Source organism: Lepidochelys olivacea (assembly GCF_965140295.1).
Source record: "Lepidochelys olivacea isolate rLepOli2 genome assembly, chromosome: 7".
Lineage (NCBI taxonomy): Eukaryota > Metazoa > Chordata > Testudines > Cheloniidae > Lepidochelys > Lepidochelys olivacea.
The window spans coordinates 54,838,353-54,856,998 of NC_140417.1; the positions used below are offsets into that span (position 1 = coordinate 54,838,353).

Genomic DNA, 18,646 nt, shown 5'->3' on the forward strand with positions numbered 1-18,646 from the left:
TGGGACAGAATCCAGAATTCCCCGCACCCCACGCCTCCTTCCCACAAGCCACAGCACCAGAATGGGAAGAGGTGCTCTGTGGGATAGCTGCCCATAATGCACTGCTCCCAATGATGCTGCAAGTGCCGCGAATTGGAATGGGTTGTTACCGAGGGAGGTGGTGGAATCTCCATCCTTAGAGGTTTTTAAGGCCTGGCTTGACAAAGCCCTGGACGGGATGATTTAGTTGGAGTTAGTGCTGCTTTTGAGCAGGGGATTGGACTAGATGACCTCCTGAGGTCTCTTCTATCCCTAATCTTCTATGATTCTATGAACTAGCACAAAGCTGGAGTTGTGCAGTGGACACACATCAACCAGCAGGGACCAAGAGAGTCACTGTGCAGCCCCCAAGATGAGGCGGTAATGGGGAAATATAGTTCCCAAGATGAAAGAACAAGACTGGTGGGGCAAGGGACGAAGGGAAGAGGAGAAAAATCAGAGAGAAAAAAAGTGAGAGGGAGAGAATCTGAGTCAGGAACATGAAGGGATGGATGACTGGCCAATTCTCAGCACACACCCCACCCCCACCCCTCTGCAGTGCACACAGATACGCATCACCATCCCTGTGCAACTGGAGAAAGGGAAACCTGCAGCTCAGCTGGCACAAACTTAAGGGAGGGAAAAGCTCTACTGCTGAGGTGGTGTTTTGCATTTTGGGGGTGGGGAGATGGGAGAAGGAGGGAAGAATGAAGAAGGGGAGGCATCGCTGTTGTCACCCTACAAGAACTCCCAGGAACCATAGCAACCCACTAAACAGCCTGAGCCCGTTCCAAGGCAGAGCCATTCGAACTGGGAGCTGGGAAAGCAGTGAACTGCGTCTCCTGCTATAAGGACTTAACACAGGCCGTCCCTCCCCCCCCCACCAACAGGTTCACAGGGGAACAAGGAACACATCCAGCACCCCCACCTCCCCCAGGCAGCAGCAGTCACATGGCAGAGACACATTTAAACATAGAGGGCCAAATTCCTCCATGGTGTTGCACCAAGGAAGTCAACTGAGCTCTGCTAGGGGTGAATTTGGCTGGGCTGCTGGAAAGTACCCACGGCCAGCATTTTAACTATTCTCTACGCACATATTTTCTCTAACCCACTTTCTAAGGCAGCCTAGACCTCTGCAGTCCACAACAACTGAACTTGCTGCTTATGGCAAACACTGTCCAGAGTTTCTTCTTGCTAGAACGGGGGCAGTTGGAGTTATTTTGTTAAAAACGGTTGTGGGAAAACATTCCAGAGCACATAATCAATGAGGATCTGGTTAACAAGGAATGTGCTTCTCAAGATAAGAAGGCCTGAAGTTTTGGGTCAAATCATTAGGCCTTCAAGTCTGGTCTCCTGCCTCCAGAGGTGGTCAGTGCCTAACCTTTCATAGGCAGGTGAAACTACCATACAACATTCCCAGCTAACCGTGCAGGGCTGTATACACAAGAAAAATTTCTTTCCTGGTCCCTTCAGCAATCCTTGCATTTGATCACCATAATCTCAGCACGCAGAAACTACAAGTATTATTTACACAGCCACCAACATCAGATTCCCTGAGGAATGGACTTCTAAAGTGTTACACCAGGTGATAAAGGAATATCAAACTGAGCAGGATCAGAGGAAATTAAGTTTCCACAACTGATTTCTCTAGATCTTTCCCCAAATCTTAAAAATAGAAGTGCCCAAGAGGGAGAAGAACTTGGGGACACAGCAACAAGATGCAAAAGTTACACTTGGAAAAATAATCAGGAGTACAGATATTTGAAGGGAGGGAGAAACCTAGACAGCACTAGTTCTGAAAGGGACCTAGCAGTTTAAAGGAGTTTGGAAGGGCAGAGTAAAGTAAGCCTGGGACAGTACTGAAGCATATGGAGCAGAGGTGGGCAAACTACAGCCCACAGGCCACATCCGGCCCGCGGGACCATCCTGCTCAGCCCCTAAGCTCTTGGCTGGGGAGGCTAGTCCCCGCCACCTCCCCCGCTATTACCCCTCCCCCACAGTTACGCCACCGCGCGAGCAGCGCTCTAGCCCGCTGCTCCTGCTGAGTGGGGCTCTGGGTGGCGGGGTTGCGTGCTCCTGACGAGCAGCGCGTCTGGCTCCGGCTGGGCGGTGCGGCTGCTAGACATGCTGCTCTGAGTGGCATGGTAAGGGGGCCGGGGCGTTGGATAAGGGATGGAGGGTCCCGGGGGGCAGTCAGAGGACGGGGAAGAAGGGGAGGGGGGTTGGATAAGCATGGGAGTCCTGGGGAGCCTGCTAAATTTGTGTGGTTTGACTAAGCACCGTCTAAGGAGGGGAGGACATGATAGCAGTCTATAAATAGTCCAGGGGTGGATACATCAGATTCTAGGAGCCCTTGATTTCTGGGGTAGCACTTTCAAAAAATTTCCCACCATTGTAGCTTTAAGGAGTGCTAGTGGCAAGGCCACATTTAGCATCAGGAAGCTGAAACCTGCCCTGAGCAGCACAAAGCTTCTGGTGACCCCCTGAAGCCTTGTCTGCACCCAGGACCCCAATACTGCATCTCATACACTAGGGCATCCTGACCTCAGAGAGCTGCACTGCTGTTAGCAAGGGTAGAAAATGGCTGAAATCCCTCCCCCCCGGAACAGAGTATAGACAGTGCCTGAATTAGTGGGCTCTCTTAGGCTATGTCTACACTACGGACCTTACTGCGGCTGCGTGACTGTATAGTCTCCTGGGTAGCTGCTCTATGCTGATGGGAGAGAGCTCTCTCGTCAGCAAAATTACAGCATCCCAATGAGCGGCGGCAGCTATGTCGGCGGGAGAGGGTCTCCTCCCAACACAGCGTTGTCCACACCGGCGCTTTGGTCTATGAAACTTATATTGGTCGGGGGAGGTGGGAGTTTTTTCACAGCCGACAAAGTTTTGCCGACCAAAGTGCTAGTGTAGTCGTAGCCTCAGAATGAACTTCACACCTGGATTAACTCCACATCTGGTTTGACAGCTGAGCTGTGTGTTAAACAAAAAGGGTGGGGTTTTTTTGTTTGTTTTGTTTTTAAAAAAGTATCTAGGCAGTCACACGATGTTCAGTGATGAGAAGGGAGCAGAGCCTAAATATCCCTCCTGAAGAGACTGGCTAGAACTCCAGCGAGGGAGACTTGGTTCTGCAACTCACAGCAGGAGATAGCATTTGGTTGCTCCTCCCATTAAGTTAAAAAACTTGTCTCTGGTTTTCAAAGAAGTGAAAGGGCTTTGCGAGCCTTTGATGCAGACACAGCTCTGCAAAGCTTTTGAGATCTGTCTGAATGGCAGATCAGACAGCAAAAGAAGAAATCCAACATCCCCTGCAGAGGCAAGGCTCTCATTGATCTCCATGGGAGTTTTCACTGGACCAGGCCCTCTCTTGTGTATTTCCTTGCCCTCATTATGAGTCAGTCAGATTTGCTTTCCCTTTGAAACAAAGGATGAAGATAGATTGGTCACCAATTAATCCCCCTCCCATTTGACTGCACTTAACTGCCACTCCTGGCCAGCACAGAGCAATGGGCTATGCAGGTGAAGTGGGAATCTGAGTTTGCGAAGGAACTCCAGAATACTACAGACAAAGCATTCAGCCCCTCTGATGCATAAAGCAGTGTGGATAGACTTCAGAGAGTCTTCCTGCCCCAGCAAGGCTACACCCATTGGAAACTGAAGGGCTGGGGAAGGAAATCCCAGAGGACATCGCTCCTTCCCCACTGAAAACAACAATGGATGGTAACAAATGGATGGTAACAAAAAGCCAGACACATTTGGATGGCAGCCAGTTGACAGCGCTCGATACACTGCATTAGAGCAATTTGCCTTTGGAAAGCAAGACTTTCTGGAAGTTGCCTCAACATCAGTCTCTTCCCTCCAGAGGCTGACAATGTCTCTGGACTGCAGAATAACTGGACCAAAAACTCAGCCCCCCTGAAGCCGTATACTGCTGAGGTTACCTCGGCCCCAGTGTGTAGCCACAGACACAGCAAGAGAACTACCAATTATACAGCAGTAGTCCATAACGAGTGCTGAGATTTGGTGGTAGCGTTTTCAGAGAAATGACAGGTAGTCACAGCACAAAAAGTAAGAGCAAGAGAAATATAATAGAAATAGACACACCATCTGCACTCCCCACAATTGTTTTATACCCAAAATAACCTTTATTTTAGCCATTTTTGGTACACGATTGACATATGCTGTGGGCATGGATTTACACTCTGGAGTTACCACACCAGAGCTGGCCTTTTCAGACCCAACAGATCACTTGCAAAGCCAACAAAGGTGTGTTGTATGCTCCAAATAACCAGAAGAGGGACAGCAAACATACATCCAACTTTAAAACTTTCACTTTGTAATAGCCTGCTTCAGCTCACCACAGTATCACAGTACTTGTCAGAATGGCGTTTCCAAACAAAAAGTTGACGACTTAACCCACTTCTTTATATGCAGGCTCCAATCTGCAGAACTGTTTGGTGGTGGTGCAATGTCACCAGCACAGTGCATATTGGGGCAGTGTAACAAGCAGAAACCTTTAAGCCCAGGAAGGTCCAACTGTCTTGGATTTAAAGCTGGGGGTATACTGAATGTACCCTGTCCCTAGTTATTTGGGGTCTTCAAATTAATTCTATAACTGCTAGTTGCCTTTAAAAATAAAAAGTTCTTTCTAGGACAAGAAATCCTCTGCCGAAAGACTGCTGGCCACTAGTATCTTCCCACTAGGTGTGGTGAAGGTCACTATACCAGGTAATTGATCACAAGACTGGGACACACCCAATACCAGCTGAAGTACCTCACACATGGATCAAACTGGAGAGAAACTGACTAGGTTTCTGTGATCCTGGTCAGTTTCCATATGCAGCCAGCTCTGCTTGTAGAGTGTTTCTGTCCTTGAGTGCAGCCTTACAATCTGCTAAAAGCTTGACAAGAGAAGAGATGTATGGATTAATTTAAAGAAGGAGAGAGGAAAAAGAAGAAAAATTCACACTAGGAGAAAGATATTGAGACAACCTTGATGGCCATTTCTCCTACATGATTCTCAGTACAAAAATACTGTGGGTCACCAAAAGTTTGGACATTAGCTACCAAAATGAGTCACTGAAGCTTACTGCATTACTATGCAAGAGATCCATGGATCAACTTATTCACAGAGACTAATCACTTAAAAAAGTGGGATGGGAAGACAGGATCAAGGATCATGTTTTAAACCCTCTGGGTAAAAGTCCTCCCGAACTCCCCAAGATATTTCCTCAGGCTGGTGGCATTCTAGAGACATGCACAGACGGGCGCAGGCATGTACAGTCCCAAAGCCTGCTGCAAGTATTAACTGTGAGTGGGTGCCCTGATTTGGCTGCTTTTGTACTAAGATGGCCCTGCTGAGTTTGTTATCACTAATCTGGCTCTTTGCTGCTGAGCTTCTGCTCCATTCGTTTCCTGATGGGTTTTCCCTGACAGTATGGAAGCTCAGGGTTTACCTGTGATAAAGCTCTAAACAAAGCTTGTTCAAACTTGTCACTAGTGACATGTATCGCATTTTGGATGCCTGTTTTTGAAAGTTGCCTTGAATTTTGGATACCCAGAGTGAGCTACTGATTTTGAAGAGGTGCTGAAATACGTCCCACTGATCAAGGAGAGAGAAGAAATGACTAGTGCAGCACAACCACCTGAACTCTGACCCAAAATAAATACTACACTCAGTAATAACAAAAAACAGGAATAGATGTACATTGATCAGCCACGAAGGCCACTCCACATACGTACATACTTTCACCATAAATCAATGTTACACACTTCCCTATTCATCCACACACATTTATACTCAAGAAACCAGAATTACGATTACTGTATCGAACTGTCAATTGATAAATGGGAAATGCATCAGTTAATCTATGGAACAACAGACTTTGAAAAAAGTTGCGTTAGATTTAGAATATCCTTAACTAATCGCTGCCTTGCTCTGAAGTGGTTTGTGACACCAGTTCAGAGTGGATAAACTGTTTAGGCTGATTAGGCCCCACGTAACTTGGGATCAGTCTATCTGAGGGACCCTCTTTCTCTCTCCTCACCCCCCGCCCCCCTACCTGTTGCCTATGACATACTGCCACAGTCAGCAGAGTTGGAGCAGCCTCTCTTTGAAGGCTGCTGGCAGCCCATTTTGGATGAGGGGCCCTGAATAATGGAATTCACTCACCACCTCCCTCGGTCTGAAACAGCCTATACCTGTTGGCCTTCAGAACACGCTGCAAGGGCCACCTCCTTTCCTTGGCCTTTAGGAAGGGAGTGGGGACTTGTGTCATGAAGGAAAGAAGCTGCACCTAGTGATGGGGACCTTCCCCCTCCTCTTCCTTTTTGGGAAACTTGCTGCCTTTTATTTCTGTATTCTCAGAAAATGCCATGGGCACCCAAAGCTTTGGACAAGAACTTTTTTAGTGATCATATAAATCTAAATTAAGACATAAATGTTCATGTCCCAACAAGGGCCATCCTGTTGTCTCTGTTAGCAGTATCAGCGAAGAGGCCATGGACTGGCTGGGTCATGCAGACTGAACTATGGCCAGAGCTGCTCTACCCAGGTCAGGATGGAAGCACCCTGGTGCAGCAGCCTGGGGGAGGCTTGTGCAGATGCTTCCCAGGCAGTCCCTGTTCTGAGGCTATAGTGGTTAGTCTTTGGTGCTGTCAAACCTGGTACCATGGCTCCAATTCACTTTTTATAAATATTTGGGCGGGATGGGGGGCATGATACCACCACCGTGGATACTTGTGTGAAAGAAAATCCATGTCATCCCCTAGGGCAGTTGTGACAAAGGTAAGCCTTCCCTATGGCTCTACAGGAACAATATTAGAGATCTGCTTGAAGGTGTTATTCCACATTCTGCCCCAGAGAAGCACAACCACCTCAGATTAGTTCCGAGGTAGGCTCCAACGCTTCTTTAGATCACAATAAAATACATTAATAAAAGCAATGAATAGGGTTCAAAGTTTTTGCTCACGACAGTTTCTAGCAACCAATGGCAAATTTCACTGGAGAGGGACTGACGGGCAAACTTCCATGGAGCTTTAGAAGGCAAAACAATCCCGTTCCTGTTTCCGCAGTTTAGTAAATAACGTGGTTTTTTTGTTAGAAGTTGAGTTATTTTTTCCCCCTCCTTGTAATTCAAGTCAAAGCTGTCCCCGTGACTCCACCACTTATTTTTAGCCTGTCACTAAAGCCTTCAAAGCAGGCAATTCTCTCTCCATCTCCCCATTTCACTGAGAGAAAGAAAATAAACCTGCATGCAGGATAACCATGGAAACCAACCGTGTGTGAGCCATACTCAGCAGAAGACAAAACACTTTCAAGAACAGAAACAAAGCATCAGCTCTTTTGTTCCTAGAGCTAGTGACTGCTGTGGTGAGAGAGCTGACAGCTTAGCCCACTGTGCATCAGACTTGGGGATCTCACTGAATGCAGCCTTTACAGTAGTGTACAGAAGAAGTGCCAAGACGTGGAAGTGGGGTGAATACAGCAGCCCGCTCCAGGTGCAGAATGCCAACCAAAAAGGCTACAGAGCCGGATCTGGGACAGTTTGGTGCACGGCATGGAGCACCATACGCGTGAACCTAAGCCAGGAGGTTCAGGGTTCTATCTCCAGCATCACAGCAGGGACTGGAATGGCTCTGCATGCAGGGACTGCAGAAAGAAGGAATAACTGATGAGGCTTCACTGGCAAATAAGGCCAGAATTGGGCAGGTTAGCAGTGAGCATTCACCATCTATTCCCAGGAACAGTCTAGCAAGCACTAGCCACCCCCCCACAGGGGTACTTACCAATATTTGGATGTTTTAAAAGTCGGCAGATTCGGGCCTCACGTTCCAGTTTCTGGTGATCTGGAAAGAAAGCAAGAAAGAGGGTGTAAGCTGGCAAACTGAAAACTAGACTTTTGTTTAGATCCGATGGCATAGGGACACAGTGAATCGGCTGTTCAGCAGAAGGCTGAGACAGACTAGAAATGGCTGGAATGCAGCAGTCTCCCAGGAACTCACAACTGTCACGGGGCAAGGCTGCATGGGGCAACGCATCTGCACATAGCGAAGGCTGTGGATGACATCCCGCCCGCCACGGTCATTGCTGGGTTGGTTTTCCCAACTTGCCTTTAAAGCAAGTAGTGCAGGGGTGGAATGCTTTGGGCTCGTCTCTGCCACAGATGTGAAATACCAACTTGAGTTCAATGGCTGAGACTGGCCCTCTTTTCAAGGAGGGGCGTGTGAGTAGATATCTGGGAACACTCATGTGAAATGAGTTCTGCCAGATCTCAGTGCAAAAGGAACGATCAGAAGAGACAAGAAGATAAATTGAGTTACAGTAATGCACAGCCATCACGTGGGCCGGAGGACCAGAGCGGGGAGCACTGCCAGTTGCATTCAGGGCCGGTGCATGGGCTCTGTGGTGGAATGCTGATCAAGCACTCAAGAAGTGCTTGCTAAGTGCTAAGCATATTTATTGCAACAGACAGGCAATGTCAGTTCAAGCAGGGCTGTCATCTGGATTAAAAGAAAAAATATCAAGGTGAGGGGAAAAGGCTTCTCTGCCCCCTAACGTTTAACACATATGGAAGCAGGGAAGGGAGCTGCAGGGGCTCTGCCCATCTTAGCCAAGGAACAGAGGGTTTTTTCAGTCACTGAGGAGCCAAGAGAAAGGAGGTGTAATTCCCTGATTGAGCCTTGGCTCTCCCCATCCTCATCTTCCCCTCGCCCACCCCTGCCCTGCACACCTGAGGGTGTGAGGGGAGAGCAAAGCTTCACAGAGAGGGCACGAAAGAGCCGGAACTTTAACAGCTGCTAAACCCCAGCTCTCCCAGGGGTGCAGACCCCCAGAAACAGAGAAGTCAGCGATGTCCTTCTTCCCCACCCACCAACACGAGGGGAAGGTGGAGGAAACTGGCACTGACCTCCTCTCCACCTCCTACACTTCCTCCTTTCTGGGCCTCCATCAGGCTGAGTTGAAAATGTGTGTCCACCCTGGCCCTCTCTCTGGGAATAACACTGCCGCATGAGCGGCAGGGGCCTGGCTGGCTGGCTGGACTACATGGTGTGGTCAGTGGCAGGAATGAAACCATGCTTTAATTGACAGGCTCCTCACGAGGCTTCACCACCCTGCCTCTTGCACCTGAAAGCCTCAAGTAACAACACAGCTGCACCACAGGGAGAGCACAGCAAGGCGCTGCACACAATAGCTCACTCTTGGGATGGGAGCAGCAGCCCAGGACCAGCAGGGTTTTTGTCTTCACTTTCTCATTGCTCCAGTGTAGCAAATATCCTGACTTTACGGGTTGAGAGATGCTCACTTCCTCATCTGCTGCCACTGGGGAGGGGGGAGGATCTTTTTCTTACCCTTCCCTCCTTTCTAGTCCTAGCAGTTATGTTTTCACTGTTCCGTTCCAGAATCATCCCAAAATAAGGAGCAGGAAGAAGGAATGCCTGGAGGAGCCCCGTACTCTCAAAGCCTTGGTGGGGAGATGGTGCAGTGCCCCTGCCTTTTGCTGCATTGCTGAAAAAGGAGTGGCTTGGCTTCTGCCTGTAGCGGTATCCCTCAGAGCAAACGTTGTGCAAAGCAGCCGGAAAGTAACCTGCTGCTTCCAGATTGCCCTGTAAACTCTGCCCTTGGAAGGCTGGGGTTAGAACAAATTTAAGCCACAATATAGCTTTGCATCAAAGGTATGTGAAATTGTGATGGGTGGGGGTACAAGTGTGTCTACAGTCCACCCACCCAACAATGCGTGGGACCTCAGGAGAAAACACGAAATAAAAATATTGATGCAAGGCCCTCCCGAAAAGAGACTCCCAAGTTCTGTGTAACTCTACCAAGAATGCCTTGCAGCAGTGCATAGTATCACAGCCTGACTGCACCTGAAAAAGAAGGAACTGAAAGCAGAATATTTCCAGAGAGCAACAGGGCCCAAATGGCCAGAGACTGTACTGGCCTAAAATCATGGCCACAAGCAGCAAAGGGATCTTTGACAGATTACTGCCTCCCCCAGGGGATGAGATGGAGAGGCTGTGACACACTAAAGGCGGAGCACTCCAGAGCTGCAGGCTCTCTCCAGAGAAGGCCCCACACTCCCATTGCACCTGTTGAGTGCCTGATGCCATTCAAACCATAAGTGAGTAGAGCACCAGGCACCCTTTCCTATCAGCCTCATCTCAGTGGCCAGAGATTAAGATAAACTCTTCCCCCTTCCACCCAGGGCCTCCCAACTCCACATGGCAGCACTTACAGATCAGGAGGCCCTGCTGCCCACATGGATCGCGCTGCCCTTGTGAACAAGTGACGCCTGTAGAGAACCTATTGTGAAGTGTAGGGACACGGGGAAGCCAAAGGCCAAACAGCTGAGCAAAGGAGAAGGGAGAGAGAGGTAGGAGTGCACTACGTGCTACTCAGCTGCTGGGCCCTGACAGCCAGCTTACAGCGTCACAGCCTCAACAGATATGACATAACCACTGAAACACCAGGGGGGACAGAAATCAAGTGCAATTACTCCCCTGAAACCTAACACTGTTACTGCAGGGGGCAGGAGCAGGGGACCAGGCTGGTGACCGTGACCCCACCCACACCAGAGCTTGTGACATGGGGCCATGGCCCGACACCCTCATCTCCCAGCACACACAAGGGCTGGCCCCAGACCAGGGAAGGAGGAGAGCGCTCCAGTCACAAGGTACAGCAAACTATTTCTGGTCCGAGGAAAGCGTTCCACAATGCTCTGTCTCCAGGGTAACCAAACAGGCCAACTCCAGCACAGCTCCAAGAGGGAAGGCACCTCCTGACCACGTGCAGCTGCTCCAGCCCCCAACAGCAAGAGCCTTGTTCAGCCTCCAGGGCAGCAAGCAAACACAGAAAGGTTGACTCACATGAGCTTTGGAGGATCACGGATCTGATTCCAGGTGACAGCAGAGCGCCCTTCAACTCTTGACTCGAGAAGGGCCCCACCAGATGAGACGATCCTTTTAAACCCCTCTTCCTTGCCACACACAGTACACTCAATCTCTGACCAGAGATCAGAGGTGAAGAGGCCTGCTTGGTCCCATCTAGTCTAACCTTATGCCCTGTAATACAGCGTGGCTTCCTATTGCATCTTTTCCTAATGCTCTTTCCAATTTTTACTGGCTTGTTTATTGTGGTCACAAATAAAGCAAGATTACATAAAACCAAGGAAGTAAGAAAAAAACTAAACTAATAGTGCATTCATAGAATCCTAAGAAGCCAAGGAGAGATGTTTGTAAGACATGTAGCTTCAGCAGAAGTGACGAAAGGCAGCCATGTGTTCAAATATCTGTCTTACCAACAGTTCAGAAGGCCAGTCACTTTTCCCATGGATCAAACTTCACAGATTTTCACACACCATCTGTTGAGCGAGGAAACATTCCTTCCCCCATACCCAAATCTCCAGGAATTTGTAAATTCTGCAGCTAATAACAAATGAAGCAACACATCCTGACTTGGATTGGAGGAATTCATATTCTACAGCCAGTAAGGACCACTGCAATCATCTGGTCTAACCTCCATAACTTCTGATCTAAGAAGAGATCCAGTCACAATGTAAAGACTTCAAGTGATGGAGAATCCATCACAGCCCTAGCTAGGTTGTTCCAAATATTAATTACCCTCACTGCTAAAAATTTGCCCTTAATATCTAGTCTGAATTTGTCTAGCTTTCCAACCATTGGATCTCATTATGTCTTTTTTGCTAAATTAAAGAGTCTCCTCCCAAATGATTGCTAATACCTCACAAAGCTAAAGTAGAGTATTCTCTACAATATCTTTTTAAGTCAGCTGAAATGTTTTCCAGCCATAAACCAAAATCTTATGATTTTTGGACTACTCCACAATCCGTGAAGCAGAGAGCACAACTTTATACAATCACTGATGGAAAAGCCCATTCTAGATAGACTACTTGTGGTGAAGCAGAAATTATACAAAATTTGGTGTTGAGTAATATTATGATTAACACAAAAATTTTTTTGCATGTACCTGAAAACTGAAGGGCAAAACTTATTTATACTTAATGTGCACATTAGGACGGTGAATACTGAGATCCCTCTGCCAGGCTGCCTTTCATAGAATCATAGAATATCAGGGTTGGATTGGACCTCAGGAGGTCATCTAGTCCAACCCCCTGCTCGAAGCAGGGCCAATCCCCAACTAAATCATCCCAGCCAGGGCTTTGTCAAGCCTGACCTTAAAAATGTCAAAGGAAGGAGATTCCACCACCTCTCTAGGTAACGCATTCCAGTGCTTCATCACCCTCCTAGTGAAAAAGTTTTTCCTAATATCCAACCTAAACCTCCCCCACTGCAACTTGAGACCATTACTCCTTGTTCTGTCATCTACTACCACTGAGAACAATCTAGATCCATCCTCTTTGGAACCCCCTTTCAGGTAGTTGAAAACAGCTGTCTAATCCCCCCCTCATTCTTCTCTTCTGCAGACTAAACAATCCCAGTTCCCTCAGCCTCTCCTCATAATTCATGTGTTCCAGACCCCTAATCATTTTTGTTGCCCTCCGCTGGATGCTTTCCAATTTTTCCTCATCCTTCTTGTAGTGTGGGGCCCAAAACTGGACACAGTACTCCAGATGAGGCCTCACCAATGTCGAATAGAGGGGAACGATCACGTCCCTCAATCTGCTGGCAATGCCCCTACTTACACATCCCAAAATGCCATTGGCCTTCTTGGCAACAAGGGCACACAGTTGACTCATATCCAGCTTCTCATCCACTGTAACCCGTAGGTCCTTCTCTGCAGAACTGCTGCCTAGCCATTCGGTCCCTAGTCTGCAGTGGTGTATGGGATTCTTCCGTCCTAAGTGCAGGACTCTGCACTTGTCCTTGTTGAACCTCATCAGATTTCTTTTGGCCCAGTCCTCTAATTTGTCTAGGTCCCTCTGTATCCTATCCCTACCCTCCAGCGTATCTACCACTCCTCCCAGTTTAGTGTCATCTGCAAACTTGCTGAGGGTGCAGTCCACGCCATCCTCCAGATCATTAATGAAGATATTGAACAAAACCGGACCCAGAACCAACCCTTGGGGCACTCTGCTTGATACCCGCTGCCAACTAAACATGGAGCCATTGATCACTACCCGTTGAGCCTGACTATCTAGCCAGCTTTCTATGCACCTTATAGTCCATTCATCCAGTCCATACTACTTTAACTTGCTGGCAAGAATACTGTGGGATTTTAAACAAGTTCAGTTATTGGATTTTTGTTCAGCAATTAGGAAGATGTACATTTTAGATCATACTACCTCTCTTAGCATTATTATTCTGAAAGAGCAACTCCAAGCTAACAAAAAGCCTTATTAATACTGTTACTCTGCAAAACATTGCTTAATAACCAGATAGTTAACTAACTGGTTGTTTTAAAAAATTGTTTTAAAAAAAGACAACATATTTAAATGTTAAAATTATTAATGCAAATACAAAACCTGTATTTGCCCTTCAGTTTTCATGTGCTATCTAGAATGGGCTTTTCCATGAGTGGTTTCAGAGTAACAGCCATGTTAGTCTGTATTTGCAAAAAGAAAAGGAGTACTTGTGGCACCTTTGAGACTAAGCAATTTATTTGAGCATAAGCTTTCGTGAGCTACAGCATCCGATGAAGTGAGCTGTAGCTCACGAAAGCTTATGCTCAAATAAATTGCTTAGTCTCAAAGGTGCCACAAGTACTCCTTTTCTTTTTCCATGAGTGATTGTAGAAAGTCGTACCCTCTGTTTCATAGACTTTACACATACATGTGGTCTCACTCAAATGAATGGGACTAATCGCAAGTGTCAAGTTAAAACAGACACGTGTTACAAGACCAGGGCGTAAGGAAAGTGGTTGTACGCTACAACATATGGACCATCTGCTAGACATATGGGGAAAAACACACACACACACACACAGGAAGCACTGTGTATGGAAGACAAAAGGAGAGAGTGAGCCGAGAGAATTTAAGATCTTGGCAATATTGGCCCGTATGTTCCAAATATATTACATTCAATTAAAAACCAAAGGGAATAGGTTAAACAAAATTATATTAGATTTGGGAACTGATAGCAAAAACACATCAGCTGTACATTGTTCTATCAATTTTTCATAATCTCCAACCAGTGGTGTTGGGAACATGAATAGCTTTGAACTAAGCTGCTAAATAAATAAAATACAAGGAAATACTAATCTCATATTTTATGCTGTATCAAATTCCTAATTTGTGATTTCTAGTAGAGTTTGAACAGCATCTCTGTGAGGAAATTAAGGACCACAATGGGGAAGTCTCATTAGTGAGATCCTGATGCAGACCATCCAGGAGAAACATCCAGTAATTTTAAGTAAATTATTTGAAATTTCCAGGAATGGAGTAAAATTAAGCTAAATAAATATTTTCATTTAGTAGACATTAACTTCTAGAGGTAAGATCAGATTCCTTCACCCACTTGAAGGAAATAACTCGGAGAAAAGAGACATCTGGGTTTGTTATATCAAGCCTAGAAAACCTGGATTTTTAAAGACTTCTTGTTTCTCTCTGTGTAGCAGCACATAGGACATCAGCTGTGTATAGGAGCCTAATTCCTTGGAAGAGTCACGTTTGATAGGAATAATAATTCAGTGGCAAAAACAAACATTAATGTGCAGTTAAGGTTGCATGGTGGCATATCACATGCTTGCAGAACATGGAGCTGAGCAAAACTCAAACTTCTGTAAAGCAGGAAAAGCTGAGTTGAGGTTGCGCATGTAACCTGACCCCCACCATCTTCCAGCAATGCCCCATTAACAGACCGCTCGCTCCCCCTCACACCCTAACATCAGCAGAGTCCCACCAGCACAACTTGAGCACACAGCCCCAGCCACATCTGTGACATATTCGTTACACTCCCCACTCCAACCAGCCTGCTCTCCTGTGCCCAGCCCCCACATCCCAAGCAGGAAAGGTCTCCATGAAGTCTTCACTCCCAGATACACAAACGTTTCTATTGCCATTAGTTCCCCCTTCCTATAATGCAACTAACCTCCAGGGCCTGGAGTAAAGGACAGCTACATAATGCAGTGGCATAGCCTTGGGGCGCAGGTGGTTGGAAGCCACTGGCAGAGTTGCACAGCACACAGGGACTGGCATTTACTGGCAGAGCTGGGGGGAAGGGTCATGCCTCTCTCACCTGATCTCCCAGCCTCTCCCCCCCCATACCATCCACCCACCCCCATTTACCCTCCCTCATCTCACTGCAGCCCCACACCCCCTCACTCTATTCTCCCAGTGCCCCATTCCTCTGCCCCCTAATGCACCTCATCTCCCAGGAAGCACTATGTCTAATTCCCCCCTGCCTAAAGGCTTTGATTACATTCTGTCAAAATACAACTGCCACCCACAACACACTTGTAGTATCTTCCAGCCACACCATCCAAAACTCCTTTTGGCCTAGGTAGGGGCTTGTGATGGACTTATCCATAGTTATGTTACTTGAAGAGTGAGTTCACAGCCCTGAAAAGGGTTTTTTGGGAGAAAGGGGGAGTATGGGGTGGGCCTGTAACTCTGGAACCATTTGGTCAAATGACCCCAAATTTGGATCACTAATGCTACGCCAGCAACCCCATGAGGCACACCTAATTTCAAAGTAGCTAGACTAACCGCTCAGATTTTAGAGCACTTATAAGATGGTAGAAATGGAAACCCTCTAGCTGCTTTTCTGTACTGGTGCATGTACACTGTAAAAGTGTATATTTTCCTAAGTACTGTTCTGAACTCGGATCCCCCAAAGATTTAGTGAGTGCCATGCAGTCCCGGGCGTAAAACTCAACAGATTGAGACCATTTTCACTCATAGCTCTTCAACAGTTTGGTCTCTGACTTCGCAAAAAGTCCCACCTAGAAACTTATTTTAAAATGGTTATTCTTTTGGGGGCTTATTCTCTGGAACCCCTGCCTCAAATGACTCCAAATTTGGGTCACTACCTACCCTTCACCCTCTTGAAGCACACCAACTTTAAAGGAAATCCAACTAAGCATACGAAGCATGTCAATATTTGAAAAATTAGAAAGGTCAGTCTTTAAACAAAAAGAAAAGGAGTACTTGTGGCACCTTAGAGACTAACCAATTTATTTGAGCATGAGCTTTCGTGAGCTACAGCTCACTTCATCGGATGAGCTGTAGCTCACGAAAGCTCATGCTCAAATAAATTGGTTAGTCTCTAAGGTGCCACAAGTACTCCTTTTCTTTTTGCGAATACAGACTAACACGGCTGTTACTCTGAAACCAGTCTTTAAACAGGTGTCATGATGCAACCTTAACTACAGTGACACTCCTGCACCACTATAATGCGCATTTCCCCAGTCCCAGTCATTAGAAGTTCTCAGTCTTCTGAACATTTCAATCTAGCTTCACAGCTGGCTTGTATTACATATAAGTAATATGTAAATATTACAGATGAGGAAACTGAAGTTTACCCAAGATTGCCCAAGGTCATAGCTAGGAATAGACACCAGGAGTCCCACCTCCAGCCACTAGCTCACAATGCCTCCCATCAGAATTATAATTAGGAAGCTTTTTCTTGCAGGGACATCAGAGCCTGGAGGAGAATACTTTCAGACAGACACACAGTGCACAGGACATCTGCAAGCCACAGCAGTCTAGAGCTGTCAACCAGGAATGTTTATATAACACAAACAAAAAGATGCAACTCTGTTGTGTTTCATTCTGACTCCAAAAGGCAGACCTGAATGATTTGGAAACCTGCAATAAACCTAAAAAGGAGCTGAGTCCTAACTGAGCTGGGGCCGAGGTTTGAGAACTTGAGAGGAGGGCGTAGGGAACATTGGAAGAGATTCTTAGTTGTCAGGTGCATTACGGCAGCATGACATTCCTGCTATGCATATGCTGCACAATATCAACTTCCCTTCCCAATAGGCTCATCCGTAACTGTGGATGCTCTGACCGCCTCTCACTCCCAGGAGATGCAAGGAGGGTCTTCATTACAGCTTTAGGCAGCTGTAACCGCAAACACCACTTTCCAACAGCCTCCAAGGGATATACTCTGACCCAGGAGATTTTAAGAGTATGTGCACACTTCTCATTCCCACCCACTTGTCCAAGAGCTCTCTCGACTGAAAGTCCTAGGAAAAGCACAAACAAAAACCATGCCAGCTTACGAGGATTCCCACCCTTGACAAACACAAGCGAAAGGCGACATTTAAAGCTAAGGCATTAGATGATTCTTTCAGGCCAACAGAATAAAAATTAAGAGGACAGAAAGAATAGGAGAGATTTTGCAGAGCAATCATAAAGAAATACAACATACAACTACAAGAAGATGCCAAACAGGAACCAAGGCAGGAGATTCTGGGGACAAACAGGAAGCCTACTACTGTCATAACACACATGCAATATCACCATAAAGAAAAAACATTGTTCACTGATTGAGGGACTTTTGGTTCCTAGTCTGAGAAACACAACCATAAAGATCCATTCTCTCATGATGTGTGAACTTTCTACCAGGCAGGTAACCCAAACCTTTCAAAATCAAAGCAACAACATCTAAGAGCCAAGGGTTTTAAGTGTTCAGCTCAGGACCATCTTGAAACTTATTTCCCAGCTCTTGGTAGTTGCCAGTTTGTCAGCAAGTTGGTTCCTTTCATGTTAGAGAGAGGGGGAGGAGATGACAGTTAAAAGTCCCAAAGAGTCCAGAGTGAATCTGGGGTCCAGTAACCTCAAGAAATGGAACCAGGATTTATACCAATCAGAAGTGTGTGGGGGAAGATGGGTCTGCTCCCACACCTTCTCCAGAAAGTAGCAAACACCATTCTAAAACAACTTCATAGCAACGACAGTGAGCGACCACTGAAAAAACACCTTGTAGCGACTGCCTCTAGTAAATCCAGTAAACAAATGGCACCTCTCGTAAAGAAAGTGACTGCTCTTTTTTCTTCAAACTAGGAACCTCAAGCTCAAGAGAAGTTTGTTCTCCATAGATAGTTCCCATTGTGTCAGGGACCCGCACTTACAAAGATGGCCATGGACGGTGAGCTCTATGTGGAAGTTCCAGGAAGGCCAATAGTCAAAAACTGGGGTGACTAAAAGCTAAGCATGTAAGAGTATATGTAGGCACCTACCACAGCCTCCGTTTCAGGCACTACGATAATACCAATAATTCCAATAAGGGCTATAGGTGCTGGAAATGTTATCCGCTTTAACAGAGGTGCAGGTGCTCACACCCTTACGGGCAGCAGTAGACGGGCAGGCACACCAGAACAGCATCTTAGCCAAAAACCAAATGAAAAATGGTCCAAGTTAGTTTAGATATATTTTGAAAAGCTTCTGCATATGAAGCGTCATCCACTGCTCTAACTCCATCCCCTTCTCTCAAAGTCCAAATACTCTGGAGGAAAGCTAGAAAGGGGCAGGATCAGACTGACACTTACTCTGTCACACACACTAAGGCCATGTCTACACTTACAGCTGTGCAGCCGTAAGATTGCTTGCATAGCTGCGTTATGCCGATGGGAGAGCTCTCCCGTTGACATAATAAAACCAGCTCAACAAGCGGCGGTAGCTATGTTGGTGGGAGAGCATCTCCCACCATCATAGTGCTGTGCACACGAGCACTTATGTTGGCAAAACTTATGTTGCTCGGGGTATGAAAA

The 18,646-nt window shown here is 46.7% G+C and overlaps 1 protein-coding gene across 11 annotated transcripts in view; it reads right to left on the reverse strand.

The window, feature by feature from the left end:
* Positions 1 to 18,646, reverse strand: part of CAMK2G (calcium/calmodulin dependent protein kinase II gamma) — a 175,138-nt gene that overhangs the window by 91,125 nt on the left and 65,367 nt on the right. For all 11 annotated transcript variants that reach the window (XM_084633764.1, XM_084633765.1, XM_084633763.1 and 8 more), the window contains exon 3: positions 7,804 to 7,863. In XM_084633764.1, the coding sequence (XP_084489890.1) occupies positions 7,804 to 7,863 (60 nt within the window). The remainder of the gene's footprint in view (positions 1 to 7,803; positions 7,864 to 18,646) is intronic.